At 45.4% G+C, this 23,500-nt stretch overlaps 2 protein-coding genes and 1 long non-coding RNA gene across 11 annotated transcripts in view; 1 reads left to right on the top strand and 2 right to left on the bottom strand.

Annotated features, from left to right (window-relative positions):
• Positions 1-23,500, bottom strand: part of LOC129122829 (kalirin-like) — a 94,735-nt gene that overhangs the window by 57,333 nt on the left and 13,902 nt on the right. Inside the window, exon 1 of one of the 5 annotated variants that reach the window (XM_054636851.2) lies at positions 18,784-19,065. The exons of 1 other annotated variant lie outside the window; for it this stretch is intronic. In XM_054636851.2, coding sequence (XP_054492826.2) covers positions 18,784-18,865 — 82 coding nt within the window. In that variant the 5' untranslated portion in view covers positions 18,866-19,065. Of the gene's footprint in view, positions 1-18,783; positions 19,066-23,500 lie in introns of those variants that run through there. 3 more of the 5 variants (XM_054636852.2, XM_054636854.2, XM_054636853.2) reach the window with 3 other exon arrangements.
• Positions 978-9,536, top strand: LOC129122830 (uncharacterized). 3 transcript variants are annotated; one of them, XR_008534613.2, is made up of 5 exons: positions 978-1,062; positions 2,224-2,280; positions 3,660-4,165; positions 8,521-8,738; positions 9,028-9,536. It is a non-coding gene; the product is annotated as an uncharacterized LOC129122830 (long non-coding RNA). The 3 variants fall into 3 exon arrangements; XR_013183097.1 differs by lacking the exons at positions 978-1,062; positions 2,224-2,280 and adding an exon at positions 4,470-4,936 and having other exon boundaries at positions 2,287-4,165; XR_013183096.1 differs by lacking the exons at positions 978-1,062; positions 2,224-2,280 and having other exon boundaries at positions 2,287-4,165.
• LOC129122828 (kalirin) overlaps positions 7,266-23,500 on the bottom strand; it is a 400,978-nt gene continuing 384,743 nt past the window's right edge. For all 3 annotated transcript variants that reach the window (XM_077181667.1, XM_077181668.1, XM_077181666.1), the window contains one exon: positions 7,266-8,533. In XM_077181667.1, coding sequence (XP_077037782.1) covers positions 8,517-8,533 — 17 coding nt within the window. In that variant the 3' untranslated portion in view covers positions 7,266-8,516. The remainder of the gene's footprint in view (positions 8,534-23,500) is intronic.

The following is a 23,500-nucleotide window of genomic DNA, read 5'->3' as shown; positions in this document are numbered from 1 at the left end:
TGCTGGGTTGTACACATGCTGAGGGAGAGCTACTCTTGCAGAGAATCACTACCTCTATTGTTTTAGAAGCCAGTTCCTGCTACCTGCATGAAGAGATCATACCCCCTTTGGGCAGAGCTGCTGCTTGCAGCTGTCTGTGCATGGAGCAGAGATTGCATCCTGCCTTGTCTGCCAGTTTTCACAATGCAGACCAGGAGAGTCAGAATGTTTTACAGCCATACACAGCATCAGTCAGAAGTTGAACCAGTAAGTTATTACATACCTGAGGTCAAAGGTTAAATTTTAGAATATACAGAAATAATTTTAACAAGCTAGAGAAAGTCAAAGTTCACTTCCCAGACAAGAAGAAAATCTCAATCATCTGCTTTTTGACAAAAGGACTGAGTGCAAGAGGAACTGAGAGGAGGACAGGTTCCAGGTGGAGCTGATCCCAGGTGGAGCTGCTGGGGATTTTGTGGCATTCCTCTGTAAGGGCAAAGTAGCAGTCTTATCTCCAAAAAGCCTGGGGTTTAGCCAGCTCCTGCTGATGTTATTTCATGTACACGAAGTAGCGCTAAATCAACGAGTGACAGATACTGTTTGTCAGGGGCCAGCTTATCTTCCACTCAACAGGCTCTGGATAGCTCTCCCTGCAGGCTCCACGTGATGCTCTGCGAGTTTATCAGTGCCCTTGCGTCAGCAAAATGCAGGGTTTCACCATGGTGGGTTTGATTTTCCAAGCACCCTCGTGGCCCTGGCGGCACTGAAAGCCCCACAGGCAGTGGGGGAAGCTGGAGGGTTCTTGGCCAAAGGGCTTTGCTTGGTGCCCAAAGGTGCCCTTGCTCCTACTGCTGCTGCAGGAGGATGAACTTTGGGAATTCCTGCAGCAAAGGGAGCTGGGCTGCAGTCAGAAGGAGAAATGCTGCGGGGCTGCTACTCCAGAGATGGTTTGGGGTGAGAAGATGTATCACAGACTCACTGCCTTTGCTGGGGACTGGGCTCAGTGGGAGGCAGAGGAGAACCAAGGGTGAGCTGATCTCACCACATCTCAGCTGATGAACAGAGAGGTTTTTACTACACCTTGTAAGTAACACAGTCCAACCCCCACCTCCAGTCCACAGCAATTGGACTTAAAGTTAGCCTCACTTCCCTTACCAAAAGTTAAATTGGTAAAATTGGTTAAATTCCCTTCATTAGCCTCCCTTCCCTTACCAAAAGTTAAATTTGCCAATTTAACTTTTGGTAAGGGAAGGGAGGCTAATGAAGCCTGAGACAACCCCAAGAGTTTGTTACTGAGATGCCAATCCTATCTCAGTCCAGTGGGCTCAATGCAGGGCCAAGTCCAGGAACCCTGATGCCTGTGAAGAGAGGCAGGAACCTCTCTTCCCAGAGGGAAACACCCCAGAATTTACCAGCAAGGTCAGGCCCCAGCCTTGCTGCCTCCCTCTCCTTTGCCCAGCAGCACAGCCACAGCTGGGGCACGGACAGACACACAGCACCTCTCCTGCCATGGCACTCTGCTCAGCTGTCCTGGGGAAGTGATGGTCAGTAATCCTGTCACTCCCAGGAAGGCAGCACATGGGCAGAACCAGTCCCAGTCCCAAGCTGGCCCACAGCCCACCCTGCCTGCTTCTAATAATTTTGACACCCAGATCCAGGAACCCTCTGCAGATTGAACATCAGAGTTTCAGAGTCACCAGCCATAAGAAAAGTCAACCCACAGTTTTCCAGAGGGAGGCTGTTAACACTGTCCAATGATCCCACCGGAAAAGGCTCTGGATTTTCCTGCTCAAGGTCATGCCTTTGGTGATGAAAAAGGCTGTTCACCAAAGGGTTACTGCATGCTGGTCATGCCATGCAACCCCGTCAGATGTGAAGTCCCTCTCCTTCTCCTTGTCAGCTGAACTGCTCTGGCTGAGCACAGTAAGGCATCTGGGACAGAGCCCACACTTTGCCTGGCCCATGCAACCCAAGACTGGAAACATGGCCTTATTTTACCTGGTAATGCAGTCTCTGCTGGCTGAGGAACAGGCAGGGAGGTGGGAGAGAAAGGCTGGCATGAATTTCCCTTCTCCCCAGCCACCATGAGAGTCCTCTGACGTTGGGTGACTTTTATCTCTGCCCATGCCCTACACTGGTACAAAGCACTTCCATCTCACCATCCCAATTCCCACTGCTACCAAACATGCCACACCAAGAATCCACATAGAATGTTCATAACCTTTTTTTTTTTCTTTTTCAAAGGAACTGCAAATTTGGGTACATTTATGAGCGAGTCACATTTGCAGTTTGCCGGCCCTGGTGAGAATAATCTCCTTTGCACATAAAGCAGGTCACATCAACATGGTTGCAGAGGCAGGACTGGAGCTGAAGGAAGAGCAGAGCTCACAAAATGAGAGAAAGAAACAAGAAGCACAAAAAAAAAAATCTGCCAGGAAAGACCTTGCAGACAACCTCCTGAGCCACGTGAGCTCTGCTCTGCGGCACACATGGCTACAAACACATTAATCATGACACTCGATACTGGCCCGAGACCCAGACACCAGGTGGATCGAGCGGAAGAGCAGGACGCGTTACTGTGCTCTTCTTGCAAAGCACTAGCACATATGTGCTTTGCAAACTGCATTAGGAGAGCTCTTTGGAGACAGTTTGTTTAAGAAAAGCCAGGGAGCTTTTGGGAAAGATGCAGCAGCTCAGTGCATGATAAGCAAGGCAGCTGCTGCTGCCCGCAAGCACCAGCGCAGCAGCGGCTGTCCTGCACTGCAGCAGCTCTGCCTTGAGGAGCTCTCCTCCCACCAATGTCCCAGGACACACGTCTAAAAAAAGGTATTTGGTGAAGCAAAAAGGGTGTAGGAAGGTCAGCAGACTCATGTGGCTAGATTGATTTCCTGGCCAAACCATTCATTCAGACAGAAGAAATGATGGTTTCCAAAACACCCCTAAAGCAAACCTCCAAGAAACTTCTGGCAAGAGGACTGTGAGAGATACTCAGCCAGACCAAAGGGCTTTAACATTCAGAGCTTCTGCCCTGCTGCAGCCATGAAATGTTTGTTATTGTTGGTCAAATGAACAGACATCTGTAAAAGCACAGCTCTTGTACTTGAAAAATAGAAGGTTTCAGTTCTGTGCAACCTCGGGTGAAAAGAAAAACTAAAATCTCATAGACCTGGTTTTAGAGGCACAGTAATATTCTCATTTGAGTCAGGAGGAATTCCTGTTGGAGCATAAACACAAGGCATTTTATTTTTACCTCCCTGTTCCCCAGAGCACACATGGGAGAGGAGGTTTGTCTGATCAGGCTCAGGCAGTACCAGACTCCTTTGCAGCACCTCAGATCTCTAACAGGGGAAGGAAAAGGCTTCTCAGAGCAACTCAGAAGAAAACATCAGTCTACTCTATTTGATACATAATAATTACAGATCATAAAGGATAGGAATGGAATATCCATAACTAGAAGAAAATTAAGAATATAGCTATAAAAATAGGAGACTAGAGTAGGGCACAGGCTTGCTTTAAGTGACATGAATCCTTTTCTGATTTATCTATGGCTCCATTTACATCCCAGAAAAACAGCCTGAGAGAAAAGGATTTTTCCACAAAAGTCAAAGAAAATGAGCCAGAATGGGAACTCTTAAGTCCTACTAGCATGTGCATTTAAATCAACAAGTTTTATTTTACAGAGTTAATGCCACTTGTGAATGAAAGCCAATAATGACAATCTGATTGATGAACACATAAATCAGCTCTGCTGTGATAAATAGAGCCCATTTTCTACATTCAGCGGTTCCTGTCACCACTTATGACAAAGACAAAATTTAATCAGATGTGGGTAAAAGACTAACTCAGTCTATACTCGAGTAAATTTCCTAAAGAATGGGAATCTCCATCCCAGAAAATCTCGGACAGCAGGAATCATCTGGACTCATCCTGTGCACAAACAAAGCCTCTGTGTTAGTATTTCACACTAAACAAAAAGAACCATCTAAACCATCAAAATGCACCTTCTCCTGCCCTTTCCAAGAGCACCTCCATGATCATCCAGGCTGCAGGTTCCAGTTCACAGTTCTCAGCCCCTTGAAGCTTTATACTCTCCCTTGGGAAATGCTGCCTTGAGAGTCCCCTTGGATCTGCTCAAGGGATTTGGGACTAAAGCTCTACCTAATGGATGCAAAGATGGCAGAATGAGGTATGAACACTGCTCCTTTGGTCTCTTCTGTGCTTTTGTACTGAATGTCCAAAACATGCTCAGTGAAACATTTTTATTGGCACAAGTCAGGGTTACAAAACTTTGTGGCTTAGGCAGATGACAGTACTGGTCCTGGTTTTAGTGTTAGAGCCCATTCTGCCTGTAAAACCTGGCATGGATTTGCAAAAGTCTGGGAGGCAACAATATTTGGATAATACAAAGGCACTTTACAGCTATTCCTTTAGTAAAAACACTAGGTGTTAACAGTGTAAATAATGTATCTTACAACATCTAATGTCAACAGATACGTTGTCTCCTCAGACACATCCTCTGAAAAAGGCTCTAGTGAAGAATATAAGTGAACACAAGCAAATTTTCAGTGGCCATGTCAGACAAAGACAGAGGACAACTGGCTTGAAAAGCCCTTTAGATTAGAAGTACATCAAACTTTCACAGTGGAATTGCAGAACGTGCCCTGGAGACTTCCATCCTCTCCCAGCTCTGCTCAGCAGCTCCACACGTGTCCAACCACAGACCTGCCCTGCGCTCCAGCTCAAGCTAAAAATGAGATGGGACCATGTAGGAAAGAACTTCACACCAGAGGCTACAGACATGTTCAAACTATGCCACTGAAATCTAAATGCAGATTTTGTTCAGAGATTCAAATGCTCTCCCTAAATTCATAACCCCCTGGAAAAGAGCAAAATGAGAAGGTTCAATTGAATTTTCTGTTTATCATTTGAAGCTTCAAGCTGGAAGTAGCATCAAAAGGTAAAAATCAATCTGGCAGGACTCTCACAACTCCACTTATATGGATGAAATGACTTCTGTCCAAACTCAAGAATAACGGCATGGAGTTAAATATTTTACAAAAAAAGTTTCTAGTCCAATAGAGGAAGCAGCAGACATATTGGACAAACTTTCTGATCACTGTAATGTAAAACCTCAAAATCTGACTTTCTGTTTCATTGCCAAGCATGCAAACATGACTTACTTCCAAAGAACAGGGGAAAAAAGGACTAGAATCTGAATTAATCACACAACATTTAGAACACACTGTTTTGCTATTGAATAGCTCTCATTTCTTGGAAATATGTAAGAAGAGCTGCTTTGAGATAGAGAATGACCTGCAAAATTCCCTTTAACCACACTGCAAAGCAGGGGATGCTCCAGAGGGATTTTGCATATGGGTTTGGTCTTCGGGAAACAGTCACCAACCTGTTGGCTTCAATATTCAGCTTTCTGATCATTACTTCAGGTTGAAACCTAATGTGAGGAAAACAAGCACTCACCCAGCTGGGGTGAGTAAACACTGTCACTTGGAGCCACTCATTTCCGAGGCAGGCAGCAGCTTCATCTGCTGCTCTCGGCAGTCAAGGAGCTGTGCAGGCTCTGCCCAAGGGCGCTGCAGAGTGGAACACACCCCCTAGGAGCCTCTCTCTTTCCATTAACTACAGAGGGAGTCCGAGGAAATTATACCCTCAGCTAAATTTAGTTATTGTGAATCCCCTTCCCACATCTGAGTACGTTCCATACCAGGCCGATCTCGCAGCAGGGAATGATTAGCTGAAGTTAAGCATCTGTCAATTCACTTTAATGAGCAATAACTCGTGGCAACCTGCCATTAGCTTCAGTTGAATAGCTTTTATTTTTAGCTGGTGTTGCTCAGATGCAGCTTCCATCCAACATGTGCTGGGAAAGCTGACATCCCAAAGTAGTCTCCAGGTCTTCATTGTGCCAGTCGGAGTGTCAGGGCTCAAGAGCTGCAGTTCCTGGAGGTCAGAGAAAAGTCACTGCAGTTCTGGGAAAGTTTCAAAGAGTGAGATAAAACCAAAAGCCTGGAGAAACAGCACAGAGGCGCATGGTCCCCAGAGACCTTGCAAGAAAAGTTACTGAAATCCTGAGAGCGTGCTGAATGAGTGAGCTGGGTCTCCAGGGACAGAAACAGCACAAGGGGAAGGCACAGAGAGAGAAAGCCTGCTGAAATAAAACATGACTTCAGTACTGTCCAAGAGTGCCCAGTGAGAGGAACAAATGCACAAGCTCTCTATTGTATCTGCTGCTTCATGTGGATCTAGGCTTTTATCAGAGGTGACCATAGGGAGGGCAAGGGGAAAAGAGCAAGATGAGTCCTCAGGTGAATATAGGGCAGGGTCTCATTTCCTCTAGAAAGGAAACCCAGTTTCAGTCAGGAGCTGCTGCTGAAGCAGAAGGCTAAACATAAAGGCAGAACACGTGTTTGTGCCTCCAAAGAGACCCTCAGGAAAGTGTTCAACTCAGCCCCATGGCACCAAGTGCTTGAAGAGCAGCTGGAACACCTGAGGTCCTTCCCTATGGGTGTCCTGCTTTGCAATGGGTTTCCACAGAACAGCTTAAAACTGTTATGGGTATCTACAACTTCTCTTGCTGGAGGTTTGAGCCTTTTTGTCTCCATGTACCAGCCTAATTCTTCCTGCTTCAGAGTCCCATCTGAGCCCCACATAAGCTGCTGTGAATTCATAATAAAAATAATAAGAGGACAAATATTCAGAGTGAATCCACCAACCTGTTGGTGAGATACTCCTAGCCAGCTCCTATCCTAAACCACTGTGAGACACGAGGCAAGGCAGGGCAGCAACAGACCTTCAGGGGAACCTTGAAGCAACATCTTTTTAGAACACACTTTTACTGCATAAAAAGCTGTGGAAAAGCTCAGAAATAGAGCAGTTGCCCCACACAGGAGAGTTGGAGGCCAGATGCAGTATCTGTGTGCATTTAACTTCATTCACCCATTCCCCTGCCTCGAGTTTGTGCCCAGCACAGGTCCCAGGCCAGCCCTGAGCACAGTGACAGCAAGTCCCACACATCTGCTGGGAGTGCACATTGGAGCAGCCTTCCTGTAATGCCTCACAGCTGGCTGAGCTCATTGCTCAAGTCAAGAGGCATGCATTTCTTCAGCAAAGAAATGAAATAAAAAGTCAAGACTAACAAGATCCAGAAAGGGCATGCTTTTTTTTTTTTTGAACAAATCAACATTTATTTCAATGTAGTGAAACAACTTGTTGAAGCACTTCTCTCAGTTCTACTTTACATTTTGTATTTACACTGTCCTCATTCTGTGACAAAAATAAAATAATCTCCAACCCTGAAGTTTCCAGAATAAGTGTCGCTAGCAGCAAAAATAACAAAGCCCCAAACACAAAGCAAAAATCCCACTTGATATATTTTGATGGGAGATTTTTGCGTGTTCCATAAAAAAATTTTAACCCTGAAACTTTATGAAAAGCTATATGGGATGACAAGGAGGAAAATGTAATGTGTTTGAAGCCGAACGAGAGCAGCATTTGCTGGCCTTTGCAAGTACACTGTTACTTTTAGCATAAGGAACTGTGAAATGCTTAGACACCCACATAGAAGCAGACTTTTAAACTTGGATCAAAGCAGTTCTGCTCTTCTGGGAGCGTAAGGGTACTAGAGTCAGCAAATGCCATCTTTTATCCTGGATGTTGGGCACAAAAACAAACTTTATTACACATGGTTTCCAAGCAGCTGTTAGTAAAACACAAGCCTTATTCTTTTGTCAAGTGTCAAGGGTCAGCTTCATTCAGCAACTTCCAAATTGAGCTACTGTAAGAATTTTGAAGTAATTTCTCAGTTAAATGACATCATTGCTAAGGTCAACTCTGCCTTATAGTTGAAGTCAGCAACCTCTGTGACAAGGTGGACCACTCTGTTAAATGGGGGGAGAGAAGACAATGATGTTTGAGTATCATATTTAGGTCTCCCTATCTCAAAGGAAGCTGTAGCTATGTACCCAAACAATTCTCCACGGAAACAACAAAAGAGTATCAGTGACAAACTTGGAATTGGAAAAATAAAAAAAAAAAGCAAGAACAGAACCCAAAGCTTTTTGGGATAGGAAGAAAAACTGCATGTTGAGAAAGAAGGGATTGGTTATTAAACTTTCCAGGCACACAGAGGGCTCGGAAAGCACAGAAAACAAGCAGAACAAACAAACACAACTGTGTGCATCTTTGCATCAGCTTCTTTTGCCAAATGCAGTAGCTTCCAACATTCAGCAGCTGCCTCTTGCTTTCTAGTGCTGTGGAGTTCTCTTTGGTACTTGGAGGCTGTGAGGAGCTCCGGGCAAAGAGAAAGTCTTTGTCCATTTACCAACCAATTCCAAAGGCGCTGATCTTGAATAACTTTACTAAGCAAGAGTGACACAGATGTCTAGAAAGGGGACTTTTCTCTTAGTAAAGTTGTGGTAGGTGCAGTGGAAACCCAAGGCAATCTACAAGCTTGTCAATTTGTGCCTAGGTAAGAACAGAGTCCTCCATGAACGTCTCTCATTTGTTCACTCTTAAATTATTCAGGCTCTGACAGCCCCTGAAAAGAAAAGAACGGAATAAGGATAAGTTGCAAGTGGCGCAGGGCAGGAGCGGACACCACGAAACCACCAAGAACAACGGGGTTGGGGTGTTTGACAACAGACACACTGCAGCTGCAGCCTCCAGGGCTGGAGCCCAAAGCAGCTTCCTCCACACCCTTGTCCTCCAGAAATGCCAGCAGGAAATACAAGCTCACAGCAAAGGTACTGATTGGGATGAGTTAAAAGGAGGAATGAATGCAGTCAATGCAAACAGCGGTTTGGAAATAAAACACACAGATAAGAACTGCTGGTGCTTGTGACACTTTGCTCTTTGAACACAGCACAGGGAGATGGCTAAGCAGCTCGGAGACTTTTAACTGCACACTCAAGACTATCAGTTAGGCTTGTGGGAAGCTTTAATTCATTCAGCTTAAGTAGCAAAACCAGAACACCACTTGCTGTCCCATATAACAGGCTCACACTATCTGTGTCTTGGTTTTCCGTTTGACAGCTCGGCAGGGAGTAGCTCTGTGAGGAAGCTTCCCCGTGATGCCAGTCAACAAGTTTATCAAATTTCAGGTGACAAAGTCACCACTACACTCTATCTGCGTCAGCAAGAAAGATGGACAGGAACGTGAAGTCTCAGAGAGCATCTGCTACATGGGAACAGGAGAGCTGGCTCTCTGCAGCACCCTGCCGAGGTCTCAGCCCTCTGAAGCTGTGCCAGTGCCTTGACCCAGACACCAGCCTTCCCAGTGAGGCTGGTCCTAAGGAACTGATTGATTGTGACTTCTGAAGGGCCACACAGAGCCACCCACAGCTTTTATGGTGCCTACATCATTGCTCCTTACCAGCAGCCTCCTTATGGGAAAAACCCCCTACATCCAGCTTTGCAGAGATGTGGAAAGGTGCCCTGCATGAAGTGCTTCATTCCCTTCTCCATCACCGAGTCTCATCACAAACAGCTGTAAAAATGCTCTACCAAGCAACATGTCTAATAAACTTTCAATACAAAAGCCATCTTCTCTATTGCTGGGTGGTTACTTTCTTTTGGCTCCATCTTTCAGAGGAAGCAGGAAAAAAAAACACTTGAACACAACAGCAAGGATCAGTAGCAGAGGCTCTTTGATTCTACAAAGGCTTTGTTGAATACAGGTGACCTGTTAGTGCATTTTAAGATGTCTGATCACAGACATCACCTGCCTGACAGTTTATTATCTCCAGGACAAGTGACTGCAGGGAATATTCAGCAAACATCAGCCTTTCAATGTTTGTCTGGAGCTTGCCTTGCTGTAGGCTTGTCTTAGCCACACTGCCAGATCAAATTTTACAGCAACACAGCTCTGAGCAGCTACTACCCTGCCATGAGCAGCCTGGAACGCTCAAGCCTGGGTAATTTCTCTGATATTAAGACAAAGTCAACTAAGATGCTGCCCTCTGCTCAGCACCTGCACCCTGGCAGGAGCTGTGCTCTGCTAATGAGGAGCTGAAGTTACTGCCAACATTCAAAGCATTTGACTCCTTCTTGCCTAAAGCTACGATTTTCCTTCTGCCGTCCCAGAAAGAATCCCTGTTGATTAATATTTATTTCATTTCCTAAAGAAATCTATTCAGTCTCCACATGCTTCAGCTGACAGCAATGTTTGAACATTGTGTTGATCCTCAGAGTTCAAACTGTAGAAGGCACAAAGAATACCAGACTTGAGGCACTTCAATGGTATTCACTGTGAATCATCATTTTACATTGTACCACTCAGACACATTTGGATCCAAAATACATTTGCATTTCTAATTAAAACAGATTACCATTAGTAACTAAAGAATGTCTTAAATCAGAATCCCTAGGCCATAAAAGCTAATTGCACGATGCTAAAACTGGATTTCAAAAATATACATATTATACCCCCTGCAGGATTAATTAAGCAACATCTCTTCAAAAGAGTCCTCAAAAGTGTATTTATTCAGCATGCGGTGAAATTATACCGGTTGTGCAACGCTTCCCATGGCCTGCCTTGGCTCACGCTCCCGTGGCAGCAGAGAGCTGGAGCCTTGATCATCAGGGGAGCTCAGCATGGACAGGCTGGATTCAGGACTGCAGTCCATGAGCAGGGACACACACTGCAGGAGCTGCTGCTCTGGCCACGATCAGCCAGCACCCTGGAACGGGGTGATCTGGGGTACATGCATGATGTGCTGCCCAGGACATGCAGGCCCACAAAGAGGCTGAAATCAACTGGTCAGTATGAATCTGGAAGCTCTAACTGCTGATGATCTGATGCTCAGTTGGTCGCTGGTTTCTAAGTGCTGAGTGAGCTGTAAAGTGTTTTCAGAGAGGCTATGGCTGTACCACATGTCCAGAGGATGTGAGAACCTCTGCTCACATGTGCCTTATGAAGGGATGAGGAGAAAACCCAACAGAGTCTAAGAGGTCCTTGGCTGCTACAGTCTCTAGCTGTAATTGTCAGCAAGCCTCAACGGCATGAAAAAGTGTCCTCAAAAGATTTAGCTATAGCTGGGGATGTGCCACTCCCAGCTTTCTTCTGTGCTCTGAGCTGCTTGCTCCATGTGAAAAATGAACATGGAAAAATTCTCAGAAAAGGGCAGAGACTCCTCCACGGTCACTAAATCCAGTCTCTTAGAATCACAGTCCATCACTTTCCCAAATGTTTACTTCAATGTTTTCTTGTGTAAGTGAACACGAGACCTTTGCTCAAAGCTCACACATAGACTCTACTTGTGCTTTCCTGTACACAGCAACTTTAAATTTCCATGTTTAACTCGCTTCCAATACAAAAGATAACAATCTCCAGAAGAAACCACCTACTGGTTCCTCAGGATGATGTTTGCTAATGGGTTCCCAGCAGGTCTGGCTCCCAGGCTTCACCCCCTTATGGAACTTCACAGCCTTATGGAACTTCACAGGAATATCATTTTGCAGGGGATCCAAGATTTCAAAGCTGTTGAGCTGTCCCAGGACTTGCAATGGCTGTACCACATGGGACAACCAAGTGCACTGGGGGGCAATAAGGGCAACAGGATAGCAATTACTGATTCATCATGTGGCAACACAAAACCTGAGACACTTTTTCCATTTCCCAGAAGTAGCCACGGTTTCTGTACAGTAAAGGAGCACCCACGACCACTGGGAAGTACTGGGAGGTCAGGGAGTAAAATCCAGTCAGAACCTTCTGCAACATAATCTTATGTGTGCTACATTATAAAAAAAAATAAATGACAAATACATAAACTGAAGTGCATATAATGGGTTTCTCCCCATCAAAGAGAAGAACCCCTATGGCTTTTCTATTATTAACTGCTGCAATTCAGCTTGCAGGTTCTAGTTTTCATCTCATTAGAACTTCACTGGAGACATTTTCATATTTTGCCCTAATTATATGAAGGGAGCCCAGGTGATGTGTGTGATTCCCAAGTTCTCAGCCTGCTCAGGAGACCATTGTGGGGCTGGTCCAGGACTGAAGGAATGCAAGGCAAGTCAAACTCAACAGGAGACCCAATGGGGTGCACTAACTACCTTTAACTCAAGGACTGGTTTGTGTTTCAGCATAACCAGCCACATCAAACAACAGGAGCTAAGAGCAAGCACATTGATTTTTGTTCTGTGGTTTTCCAATGGCACAGAATGGTCAAGGGAGATGATTTCAAGCTTATCGCATTGGAGATAATCTCATTATTTTCTAATGATTCTTGAACTCCTACTTGTGATCTATGCATCTTTTTAAAGAAAATATCCAGATGTGCTTCTATAGTTATATTAAAAAGTAACTTCATATGACACAAAATTGTGTGATGCAATATTAGCAATTGAACTCTTCTGCAATAGCAACTGATGCAGTGGCTAAACTGGCAGAAAATTGGATTTCCTTACTGAACTGAAAACCACAGGATCTGTAGATCCCTGCTGTAATCACTAACTGCCCAACCAATTCCTCTCTTTTGAAAAGAAATTGCAACTTTTGCCAAATATGAAAATGCTTTCATAAAGCCTGTTAACAGACAAGAATTAGACTGAAATGTAACAGTGCTCTGGTGTGCTTGAGAAGTATCTTGATGCTATTTTTAGAATGACAACTTTGGAACTTTGGGAGGTTTTGAGTTTGAAATGATAGATTAGTTTTCCTAATACACACATAAGTTTTAACAAGGTGTGTGCTGAAATATAACAGTTTGGGAAAAAACCCAAACAAAATCTTTCTGGGGTCATGTGAAATAACTGCCCTTTTTGTTTCACTTCAAAATGGAGAGATTTTATTTCAGCATCCGTGCATTGAATTCCTGAACAATACATCTATCTGGCACTTATTTTATAGGAAAACAGCATGTTTAATTACCCCACGTCCTCATACTGAGCAGGGAGAGTTATCCAAGCTATATTTTTCACAATTATCTGTTCTCTTTTCCTAAGAATAAAGTCTCCTTTCTTTTTGACAAGATGAATAAAGCCTTGTGGGTTCTTATATACTCCTTGGAGTAAAGGGGAAGTTTTGGAGCTTTGCCTGCATAAAAGCAAATCCCATGTTTCTTTAAAGCTGGACAAATTTATAAAAGTTGAAAACAACGTAGCAATCTGAATAATAAGGATCCCCACCACGTATTCACACCCAGACCAGTAACTGAAAGCTGATGTTTACAGAAGCTCTTGCTACCTCTTTTTCACACATGAATTAATATCTGAAAGTTTATTTTCTCTACCACTTCTGTTGCATCTTGTATATAACCACATGTAAAGAGGCTGCAAGATCAGTCACAACAGGGAGACATGAAGGCTGAGGAGCCAGCTTGTATCAGGAGAGTGAGAGCTGCCTAGCAGTGCGTGTAACTTTAAAGAGAGAAAATAATAACAGTGTTATTGCTTGGATCTTGGAAACTGAGAGAAAGTTGCTAAAGCATCCCAACACTGGCACTGACATGATAAACATTTGATTTACAGAAAGTGGCTGGTGGCAGATGAGAGCAGTGAGCACAGTGTCATGTGCAGCAACCAGCACTTCTGAAAAGCTCAAACATTCTGTGCTCTTGGGCAGTTTATTTTTGACAGTAATACAGACCCACTGAAAATGTGACCTGCTGTATCTGTGAACAAGGTTCCTACCCTCAAGAAGCCCTCCTGCAAACAGGTAAGATTTAACAATACTAAGTAATCCTACAAGGAACTCACAGCCTGCCAGCAGAGCAGTGTCCATGCTTCTCCTTTGACTGTCCGTACTCAGATGTTACTCATCAGCCCCAGGACTTCTCCTGAACTACTCCTATGTTTCATTGCCACACAAATACTAAGATGTTCAGATTAGTGAGGTTCAGAATATTTACCACAAAACGCTGGCATGGGGACTGTCAGTCATGCTTTAGGGACATGCTTAACTGAGAACTGTGCGTCAGGAAGGTGTAGAGCAGGTGTGAGAAAGCAGTTTCACACCAACAAAAAGAGTGATTTTTTAAATTTTTTTTTGCTAACAGTATTCACCTTGTCACGTTAATCCTGCTTGCTCAACTGAGCAGCATTTTCATCAACTCTTTTGTCCCTTCCAATAACTCTCTGCTATGACCTATTCTGACTCCTGACTCAGCCTGCAGAGGTGGGAAAACACAGGATTTGGAAGAGACGTTCCTGTCATGGGCTAACCAGTTTTCTCTTAATAGAACTGGAAGGAAACAACAACAACTCTTGCAAACCTCTCCACAGCCATTTGCTCATGAATTTGCCAGGACAAAGAGCAGAGCTCAACTCTGGCATGAGAGGGAGGGAGACTGCCTACAGAGGACCAGTACACTTGATCCTCTTAACTTTGCTGAGATACAACTAATGAGCAACAGATGGACATCACCCAAGGAGATTATTTGGGAAACCTAAGAGTTTCCTCATATTTCTCATTCAAGAAGGACCAGGAAGCTAAGCAAGCTTTGGTTGACACCCTTTATTTTACTATTGTTTTCTCCTCTGCCTCAATTTTGACAGAGCTGCTTTGGCCATGCATTCCATTATGCTTTACACAGTGCAACCAGGGCTCAGCCTGAAGCACTAAATAAAATATGTTCAAATTAGGAAATGTTATGGGCTTGAATATATTACTGCAGATCACTCTCTTGCTACCACTCAGCACAAAGGTACCAGTTCCCTTAGCAAAGCTCTGCACTCCCTGTAACAGTGTCAGCACCTTCTATAAAAAGCACCATCAGATCTCACTTTTTACCTAATGAAGAAATAACTTTTATTAATGTGCTGTTGACAGCCCTTGTGATGATGCTGGTTTTCTTAACTTCCAGTTAAGGCTCTGTTTCTGCCCAGCTAGAAAAGATGTACCAGGGTGGCTGGCTGAGCCCCCTTCACTGCACAGAAGTCATCACCACTCTGTCTGGACAAGCTTTCTTTGTTCATCTTACAGCAAAGATCCAGTAACAAATCAAAGATTTAGGCAAGAAGAGGGAAAGGAAGGAAGGAGAGAAAGAAAAAGAAGACAATAAAACAGAAAATTGCAGAAAGAAGACTGAAAGTGTAGGAGATAGAACCAGCTAGAGGGACAGAAAATTTAAAATAAGAGCTTTACTAGGAGCTTAGCACAAACAGAAACCCACTCAACCTTTCAACTTTAACACAGTGAGATTTAAGTTTTGACATTCAGATTAAGTTTCTTTTGTTCTGAAAGCAGAAGTTTGCAAACAACCAGCAGCCTACTCAGAGGAACAACTTCTCAAGGAGGCAGAGGATGTGCTCTTTATCAAAGCCAACACAGCGCATCCCTTTAAATCCTCCTCCTGGTTTCTGGCTACCCTCAAGTAGAAACCATACTATTTTCTCACCTGAAGCCACACTGCAGCAAAATGTTACCCATCTGAACTCTAAAGTTACTCTGACAATTGATTACTTTTAACCACAGACCCTTTTCTTTGTCTGTACCTGGTACAGTCGCAGCCAGCTCAAGCCCAGCAGATGGGAACATCTGTCTCCTTGTGCTCAAAGAAAAGCATTTCCTACACCTTGTTTGTGCTTTCCACCCTCTTGGTGTCCCTTAGGGCAGTGAGATCCCAGCGTGCTCCAGTTTGGGCTAGAATTGAATGAGCTGAACTACTGAAAAAAAAGTCCTCTAAATAAGGCCCTGAGTTTAAGGCAGCACGTAGAATTTAATTCCCAGGTTAAATCTGAGACACTGGTACTGTTTACAGCTCCCTGTGCATCAGAGCCTGGAATTTAGTCTCACCCAATGCCCATGTTCCCACTCACTGATCAGCTTCAGAGCCCTGTGCAGAAGGGAGGGCAGAGGAATGGCACTCACACACTGGCCTTGGCTCTGCGCTTAAAGGCAGCAAAGTTTTGATCTTCTCACACCCAAGGCATGCAGCTGCCCATTTGCTTTGGAAAAGACATTTCACAAAGAGGGAATCCCTCCCATGTCTTTATTTTCCCTCTTTTCCCTTTAAAAATAATTTCTAATCTGAACCACACAGATAACTGAGAGGATAGACTTCATGTAAAAAAAAAAAAAAAGTATATTCAATTGCAAATCCTGGGCTGATTTCTAAGGAGAGTTCAATGACTTTCTAGCTATGAGAAGACCATCAGAATTTGAACCCTCTTAACCAGGGACAGTTCTGCAGCTTTAAGAAGCATTCTGTTACACTAGTTCACTTTGCACTTCTGCATTTAGGAGATCCTGCAAAAAGCCTTGCTTGCACACTCTTAGCCACTAAAGCCACTGTCCTAAAGGCTATGCAAGTGTGCTGCTCCTCAAGTACCCCTTTTTATGGCTGAAAGCAAATGACAGACTCTTGCTCTGAAGCACTCCTATATTAGGATTCATATCTCTCTATATTGCAGAACAGAGAAGTACTCCTTATTTAGTTCCTGCAGGCAACTATCAGAGTAAGAGCAAAACTGCAAATGCTATTGTCACTGGCTTTCTCTGGATGGATCCCAACAGCTCTGTACATGGGCAAAGCTGACAAGATCAGAAACTCACCAAGAGAAACAAGCAAAAAAGCAGCATCTCTACTGCTGCAATAGACAGTGGAATACTAATGCAAAAGGGTTTGAGTCATCTTTCAAAATCCTTCAGAGAAATGCCCAGTTACACAAAACTTACGTATTTCATGATACACAGGGGACCTCGGGTTTGGGTTTTTTTCAGCTCTGCATTATTGCTGCTATTTAGGAGATCAAGCATCCACATCACTTCCAAGCTCCATGGAAAGCAATGATGCAGCTCACACCAACTGTTTGAGCACAAAACCTGTGTTTGACACAGAATGCAGGCTCATCTTCCCTATTTCTCTCACTGGACAGTTCTTATTCACACACCAAACCTACTAAGCAGTTGCAAAAGATCAAGATACATCAGGCACTGGCACCAAAAAAGCAGAGTCGAATTTCCAAAGAAAAAGGTAAGGTAAGCTACAGGGCAGCACTGAGAGCAGCTCTGAGATGCTTCATACCCACCTTTAATACAAACTACATTGACCTATTTGCACTGCAAGACTGAGATCAGTGAGGAGCCCTCGGATGAACAGTGTGCCCCCCAGGTGATTGCTGACAACACAGAATACATGAAGTTAGAGCTTCAGAGCCCTGGTTGCCACATGAAAACATCTCCAAGCTCAATGGGAGAAGTTGCCAACAAAGGCACACTGATGCTGTAATCTGCGGCACGTGAATCCCTTCTCAAATATTAGGTTTGGTACCTGCTTAAATTCAGGGAGTATTTCCACCATCTCTGGTTTTCTATAATAAACACAGCATGACAGACAGCCTTTTAGAACTTTTTGCCTGAAGTTTACAACCAAGGATAAGAAAGAAGTAAATCAATCTGTATCACAAAACACCTTTTGTTACCAACCCAGTAAACTAGAACTGCAAACACAGTTAACATTTCAACTGGAGAGAGAAGAGCCAGCTGTTACCCCTTCCCCCTTCTAGAGACCTCTGTAGGCAGGACAGGCAGCAGGGAGATTTTAATCCCTTAGAATCAACATTTTCAAGACCAGAGCTCTCTCACAGAGCTTGAATGCTGCTCCAGCCCCTGCTGCATGGGCCAACACGTTAAAGCAGGGGCTGTCCAAGAGACTTGGCTTTCCCAGTGGTTTAGTACCACGAGCTTTCTACAGGCAGCCCTACCCCTAAACCAGACTGAGTGTTCCTCCTTAAAGGCTGCAAAGCAGTGGGGTGCTGTGCACTGACCTCGAGAATCACTTCCTCAGCATGAGGTTGTGAGTCGTGAGTTCTCCCCAGGCTGAAACAGATCACATCTTACAAAGTAGTGGCAAACTCCATCACCAACTAGTTTGCTGCTGTCACCACATAAGTGTGACTAATTCAGTAACTTGGGAAAGAGGGCTCCTGCACTGCAAATGTGTGCCTCAAGAAACCAGCAGGCCCACCCATCCTCAATGTCATCTTTATCTGTTCTTTATTTGGGTTCCAGAGTTACCAAAAGACTGCATGTGAAAACTTTAGTTATTAAAAAAAAAAAAAAAAAAAAAGGAACAAAACAAAAGCCAAGTTTTGTTCGAGACATTTTCTTTGGCCATTCAGAGAACAGGAAACATTGAGATCCCACAAGCAGATCTTTGAAAAACCTCACATTATCCAGAACAAGTCCAAGAGCCATATCACAGCATAAAGACTGCAGGCTGAGAAACCTTCAGTCAATGCTTCTGAGCTGTGCTGCTCCACATAAAAGCCAGATTTTGATTTTATTTTTACAAGGCACTCCAGCTGCCCTGGCTTTCCCACATCTCTCTCAGCATTTCAGCTCAGCCAGCTTCCCCAGACCTTCCCCCATCACCATTCAGAGATTTGTGAACTGTGAGAAACAGATGTTCTCAAAGCATTTTGCTCGTACTGGAGCCCAAGAAAGACCAGAAAGGAAAGGGGAAAAAAAATAATCATTTAAGCAAATATTTCTCCCCGCCCTATTGACCCTACAGTCGCAGAGAGTTTTCTACGAGCAATGCTAAAATGTACAACTATACTGCAAAACTGTATATATACATACTGTAAAACTGTGTCAACTCCTGCCCTCTCGCTCGCGGTGCTTGTTACCGGCTCACCCGCCGCTGTCCCCGGGTCCGAGGGCACCGCTGTCCCCGCTCTCCCCGGGCCCGAGGGCACCGCTGTCCCCCGCTCTCCCCCGCTGTCCCCGCTGTCCCCCGCTGTCCCCGCTGTCCCCGGAGGGACGCTGTCCTGCCGAGGACGCCGCAGAGCCCCCGACCCCCGCAGCGCCCCGGGCCAGGCTCCCCACACGCGGGCCCCACCGACCTGTGCAGGAGCAGCAGCAGCACTTCGCCAGGAGCCATCCTACACCGGAGCGGGCGGGATAGCCGCGCCTGCCCGCTTTCATGCTGCCTTCGGGCTGCTCATGGCAAGGAGCCACCGGCCCGCTCGCGAAAAACAACGAAAGAAATTATAATACTAGGACTAAAAAACAAGGCTCTGCAGAGAAAGAAGGCAGGAAGCTGCTGGCGGGCAGGCGAGCAGCGCGGCAGAGCCGCTGCCCGCGGCGCCGGCAGCCCCGGTCCCCCCGAGCCGGGCGCGCTCCTCGGGGGCGGCGCCTGCGGCGGGGGCGGCGGGGGCGGAGCGCGCCCGGCCCGGCCCGGCCGGGGAGGGGCGGGGGGGCTGCGGCCGCACCGGGCTCCGCCAACGCTTGGAAAAAACAAAAAAACAAAAAAACAACAGTTTTCGGGAGGAAGAAATGCAGAACTGCGGTATCCGAGATGGGGAGCGAGAAATAAAAAGTGCCCGGGAGGAAGTTTGCTAAAGCTCTGATACGTTGCGGATGGGGGGTTCCACCAAAGCCTTTAAAAGGCAAAACTTGTATTGCCGTGGGGTTTTTTTAAACTTCACGATGTTCTTGGCTTCCCTCCCCGCCCCCAGTGCCATTCCTTAACTTCAGCATCTGACAGCTAAAACTCTCTACAACTGGCTGAAAATACTGCCCAGCCGGCGGTGATCCCAAGGGTTCTGCCTGCTTCCTGCAGCAGCAGAGCTGCCCGAAGCACTGCAGAGGGAATGCCTCCCCTTCTGACACCCGGACCCAGACACTCGAGATCCAGAGGCACAGCGTGCTTTGGAAGGTGCCAGCCTGTTGTGTTAGGATTTCCCACCTAAAGCACAGAAAATTGGAGGTGCCAAAAACATCCCGAACCTTGCTAGAGGCAGCTGGTAGGAGAGGTCGGGCAAGATTCCAGAGCAACAGCATCATAGTTTTGCACTCTTGCATCAAAAGCTGAACAAACCCAACAAGCTCCTTCTCCCAGGCAGACATAGGTATGAGAGGGAAGAGCAGAGGGGAGATGTGCCACGCATTGTGCCACTCTGTGCCAGGGCTTCAGCTTGGGCAGGCACAGCTCTATTGTGCTGCTGATCTGGCCTAAGGCTTTTGGCAATGGCTTTGGGGTAAGTCCACTCCCAGGGGGGCAAAGGCCATTTCTGGACAGGAGGAGAGGGTTGGAGCCACGGCAGAGTGCTCACAAACCCACCTCAGGGTGCTCTTGCCCAGGGGCAGGCCTGCCCTCAGTGATTCCATGGAACCATTGAGTGGGATCATGCAGACCCTAAGGACTCCTGGCAGAAAGACCCCAGTACCTGGTGCCAGGAGAGGGACAGAGGAGAAACTGAGAAACTCCCTCCACCACACTGGCAAATATGAAACCTTCCTGCTTCACTTCTGGCTGCTCTGCAGGAACTGTTCTTTGACTACAGCCGCACTGGAAGGACTGACAACCTTGTCACACGCCTGAAGCATGCACATTTTCTTGCCAATGCCCTTGAGCACCAAGGTGTTTTCAGTACACGAGAACAAAGGGCTCTGTAACCGTTTCCCATTTGCTGTGTGTTGTGTCTTTCTTTGACTTGGGTCTTTGCCTATCTGGGAGCTGCAAGGGAATGTCTCGAGGGTGCACTCAGGGCTCTTGTGCCTGTAGTGGGGAGATAATATGTCACACATGAAGCAGAGAGCACAGCTGCAGCCAGAGAAGGAAAAGGTGGGCTGGGAACCAGCTGGGACACCTTCACCTTCTGCACCTCTCTCTGTGTTTGTCCCTGCCATGGCTCTCCAGGCAGCAGCTCAGCTCAAATCCTCTGAGTGATTCAGGAAACTTGCAGCAGGGCTTTTCTGAGGAAGCAGCTCCTCACTTCTCTGCTTTCTACTTTGAACTGCATCTCTCTTTTCTAACCCCCCCTTGCACAGCATGCCCACCTCTTGCCCCATGGGCCGGCTGCCCCCACCTGATCTCAGCCTTTGTGCAAACAGAAAAGGAGTAAGGTCTTCACTGGCATTTCACTGCTCATGTGGCATCTGCCCAGACCTGCAATACAGCACCTGAGGCAGGAGCAGGCCATACACAGAGCCTGATTTGCCAGATCCCAGCTCTTGGTTGGTTTTAAAAATCATCTTAAGAAAACCTTTAATATTCCTCATTTAAGAAACTAGGAAACAGCCTAATCTGTTCACCTCTAGCATTCCACCTCTAAATTCCCATGACTCCTGGAAGAGTTGTCCACCCTGAGGAGCCTTGTGGGTCTCTTCCAGCTCAGCATGTTCTGTGATTCTGTGTGAGCCTGGCATGCTGGGGGGAGCTTGGGGAGGCAGGGGGAACTGGGCTGATCAGAGCCATCAGCTGAGAGCCAGGGTGGTGGAAAACCATGGAGAGTGTGCCAGCAGAGGCACCACAATAACACTGCAAGGGAATGAACTTCACTAAACCAGCACATGGGCATGGAGTTTGAGCCTGTGAGGAGGGTTGGGAAGCAAGGTTGCAACTCTTGTAATTGCAGCCAAACTTTAAAACATAATTAAGGTGCAATTTCAGGTCTTTAAAAAACCTCCTTCCCTAATTAAAACAGAATTGAAGTAATTATTGTGGGAGGAAGCAGGCTCTGCCCCTCCCCACTCTACAGCTCCAGCAGTGTTGTGAAGATTATCTCTATAAAGTTGCCCTTTAGAAACATGAACATCCACACATAACCACTAATGAATGATACATGGAATAAATATTTCACAAAATAAGGCTGAAAGCCATATTCTTAATAACCACACCATATCAATTAGCTCCTATAAAGAAGAGGAGGAGACATGCTGTGGGCAGTCTAGTTCAGCTCCAGCCCTAGCTGGGAAAAACATCTGTCAGCAGCAGCAAATTGGCACTATGCTGCCAACTGCACTGATTCTTTAGCTTCAAGTAGGAAATTCAGCCTTTGGGATGTAGAAATATTGCAGACATTGTGTGGGGGATGGAAATTTGTACAGCCCACTTGCCCGAGGTGAAGGGCAAGGAGCTGCTTGTCTGGGACTAGAAGATTATTGGGCAGGATGAATTTATGTGTTGCTGTGGTCCCTGAATTATCAGCATGTCACCTGAGAAAGAAAAGATCCCTGTCCCTGCTCTAACCTATGGCTGAATCAAAGAATAAAGTCACAGAATGGTTTGGGTTGGAAGGGACCTTAAAGGTCATCTTATTTCAACCCTGCTGCCATAGGGAGGGGCACCTTACACTTGATCAGGTTGCTCAAAGTCCCATCCAACCTGGCCTTGAACACTTGGCAGCCACAATATCTCCAGGCAGTCTGTTCCCATGCCTCACCACCATCACAGCAAAGAATTTCTTCCCAACATCTAACTTAAATATCTCCTTTTTTTACTTTAAACCATTCCCCCTTGTCTTATCACTATCTGCCTGTGTAAAAAGGCACCCTCCCTCTTTGCTATAAACCCCCTTTACTGGAAGACTGAGTCACAGGAGTTCTTTAAGGAAATATCTCCTGGAAACACACTCTAAATGCTCCAATCATTACCTGCAGTGGAGTGAACAAGAGAATTTTATGGCCCTGGCTGGCTGCATCTGAAGCTAAGTCTATTAGCAGTGTGCCTGCACCATGGGCCATGCGTGCTGCCCTGCCCAACACCGATGATGAACGGGAACTCATCTCAATCCAATGTCAGGATGACAAGGAAAATACTTCTGTCTGCTCTTAAACACTCCTTTAGAAATTCCCCAGGCATATGAGTTACTTCCATATGAAATCTGAGATGATCTGTAAAAAGTACTGTTGTTGTAGAGGGGAAATAAGTTCTAATAGTTTTACCCAGCTTTCCTGAGAAAAATTTGGGATGAAAGATGGAAAACAAATTTTTTTCACTGCTTTCAGTGCTCCCTCACACCTTCAGCAGCAATTTTATTTTCTTAATTTATAAACTGAGGGACCTATCTGAGGGAAACAAAGGACAAAATAGCGAGGGGATGTAAACTGGCATGGCTTCATTTTGGGTCAACACAAATGCAGTGAAACACGTCTGGCCCAGATTGCCCTGGAGGTCTGTAATGCAGAACAGCAGTGACAATATTTCTCCCATAGTAACAGGTGCTGTTTCCTTCTCCCCATCACATGCACAGGGAGATGAATAATGTAATAGCTGTCAGGAGCATCTGTTCATTACTTATGCAAGTCAATCCTACATTGTGCTTTAGGGTGTAAAGTGATCTCTGCAGAAAATCCATCCCTATGGACATCACTATCACAGAATAAGATGTACTATGGTTGATTTATTTTTTTAATCCAATGAAGCTTAAGTATTAGCTACTCCTTTCTTAGGGAGGAATAGCAAACCAACTATCTAACAGAAATAACTGATGGATGGCAAAAGGAAGATGGATTTGTACAGTTTCAAAAACATAATTTAAATATTTGGTGTGCCTTACAGTGTCAAATTCAGATAGTGCAAAGAGATGCATGAAATTTAGGTTTTGCTAATAGGGACATTTAGATACCTCTACAGAGCAGTTCAGAGGGTGCAGGCAGGACATGGATGTTCTGAAAACCAGTGCAAACCACCAGGATTTAGCAGAACTTCTTTTTCGATTATGTATTGCTTCAGTTCATGGAGAAATCAGGACTTACATTGCAGCTTCAGGAGCCCAGTAGATGCTGATTTTATTACTCATTCTGTCACTTGCTTTCTGGGTGACTTTAGGGGAA

Source organism: Agelaius phoeniceus, chromosome 7 (assembly GCF_051311805.1).
Source record: "Agelaius phoeniceus isolate bAgePho1 chromosome 7, bAgePho1.hap1, whole genome shotgun sequence".
Classification (NCBI taxonomy): Eukaryota; Metazoa; Chordata; class Aves; order Passeriformes; family Icteridae; genus Agelaius; species Agelaius phoeniceus.
This window is presented reverse-complemented; position numbering and strand designations above follow the sequence as displayed.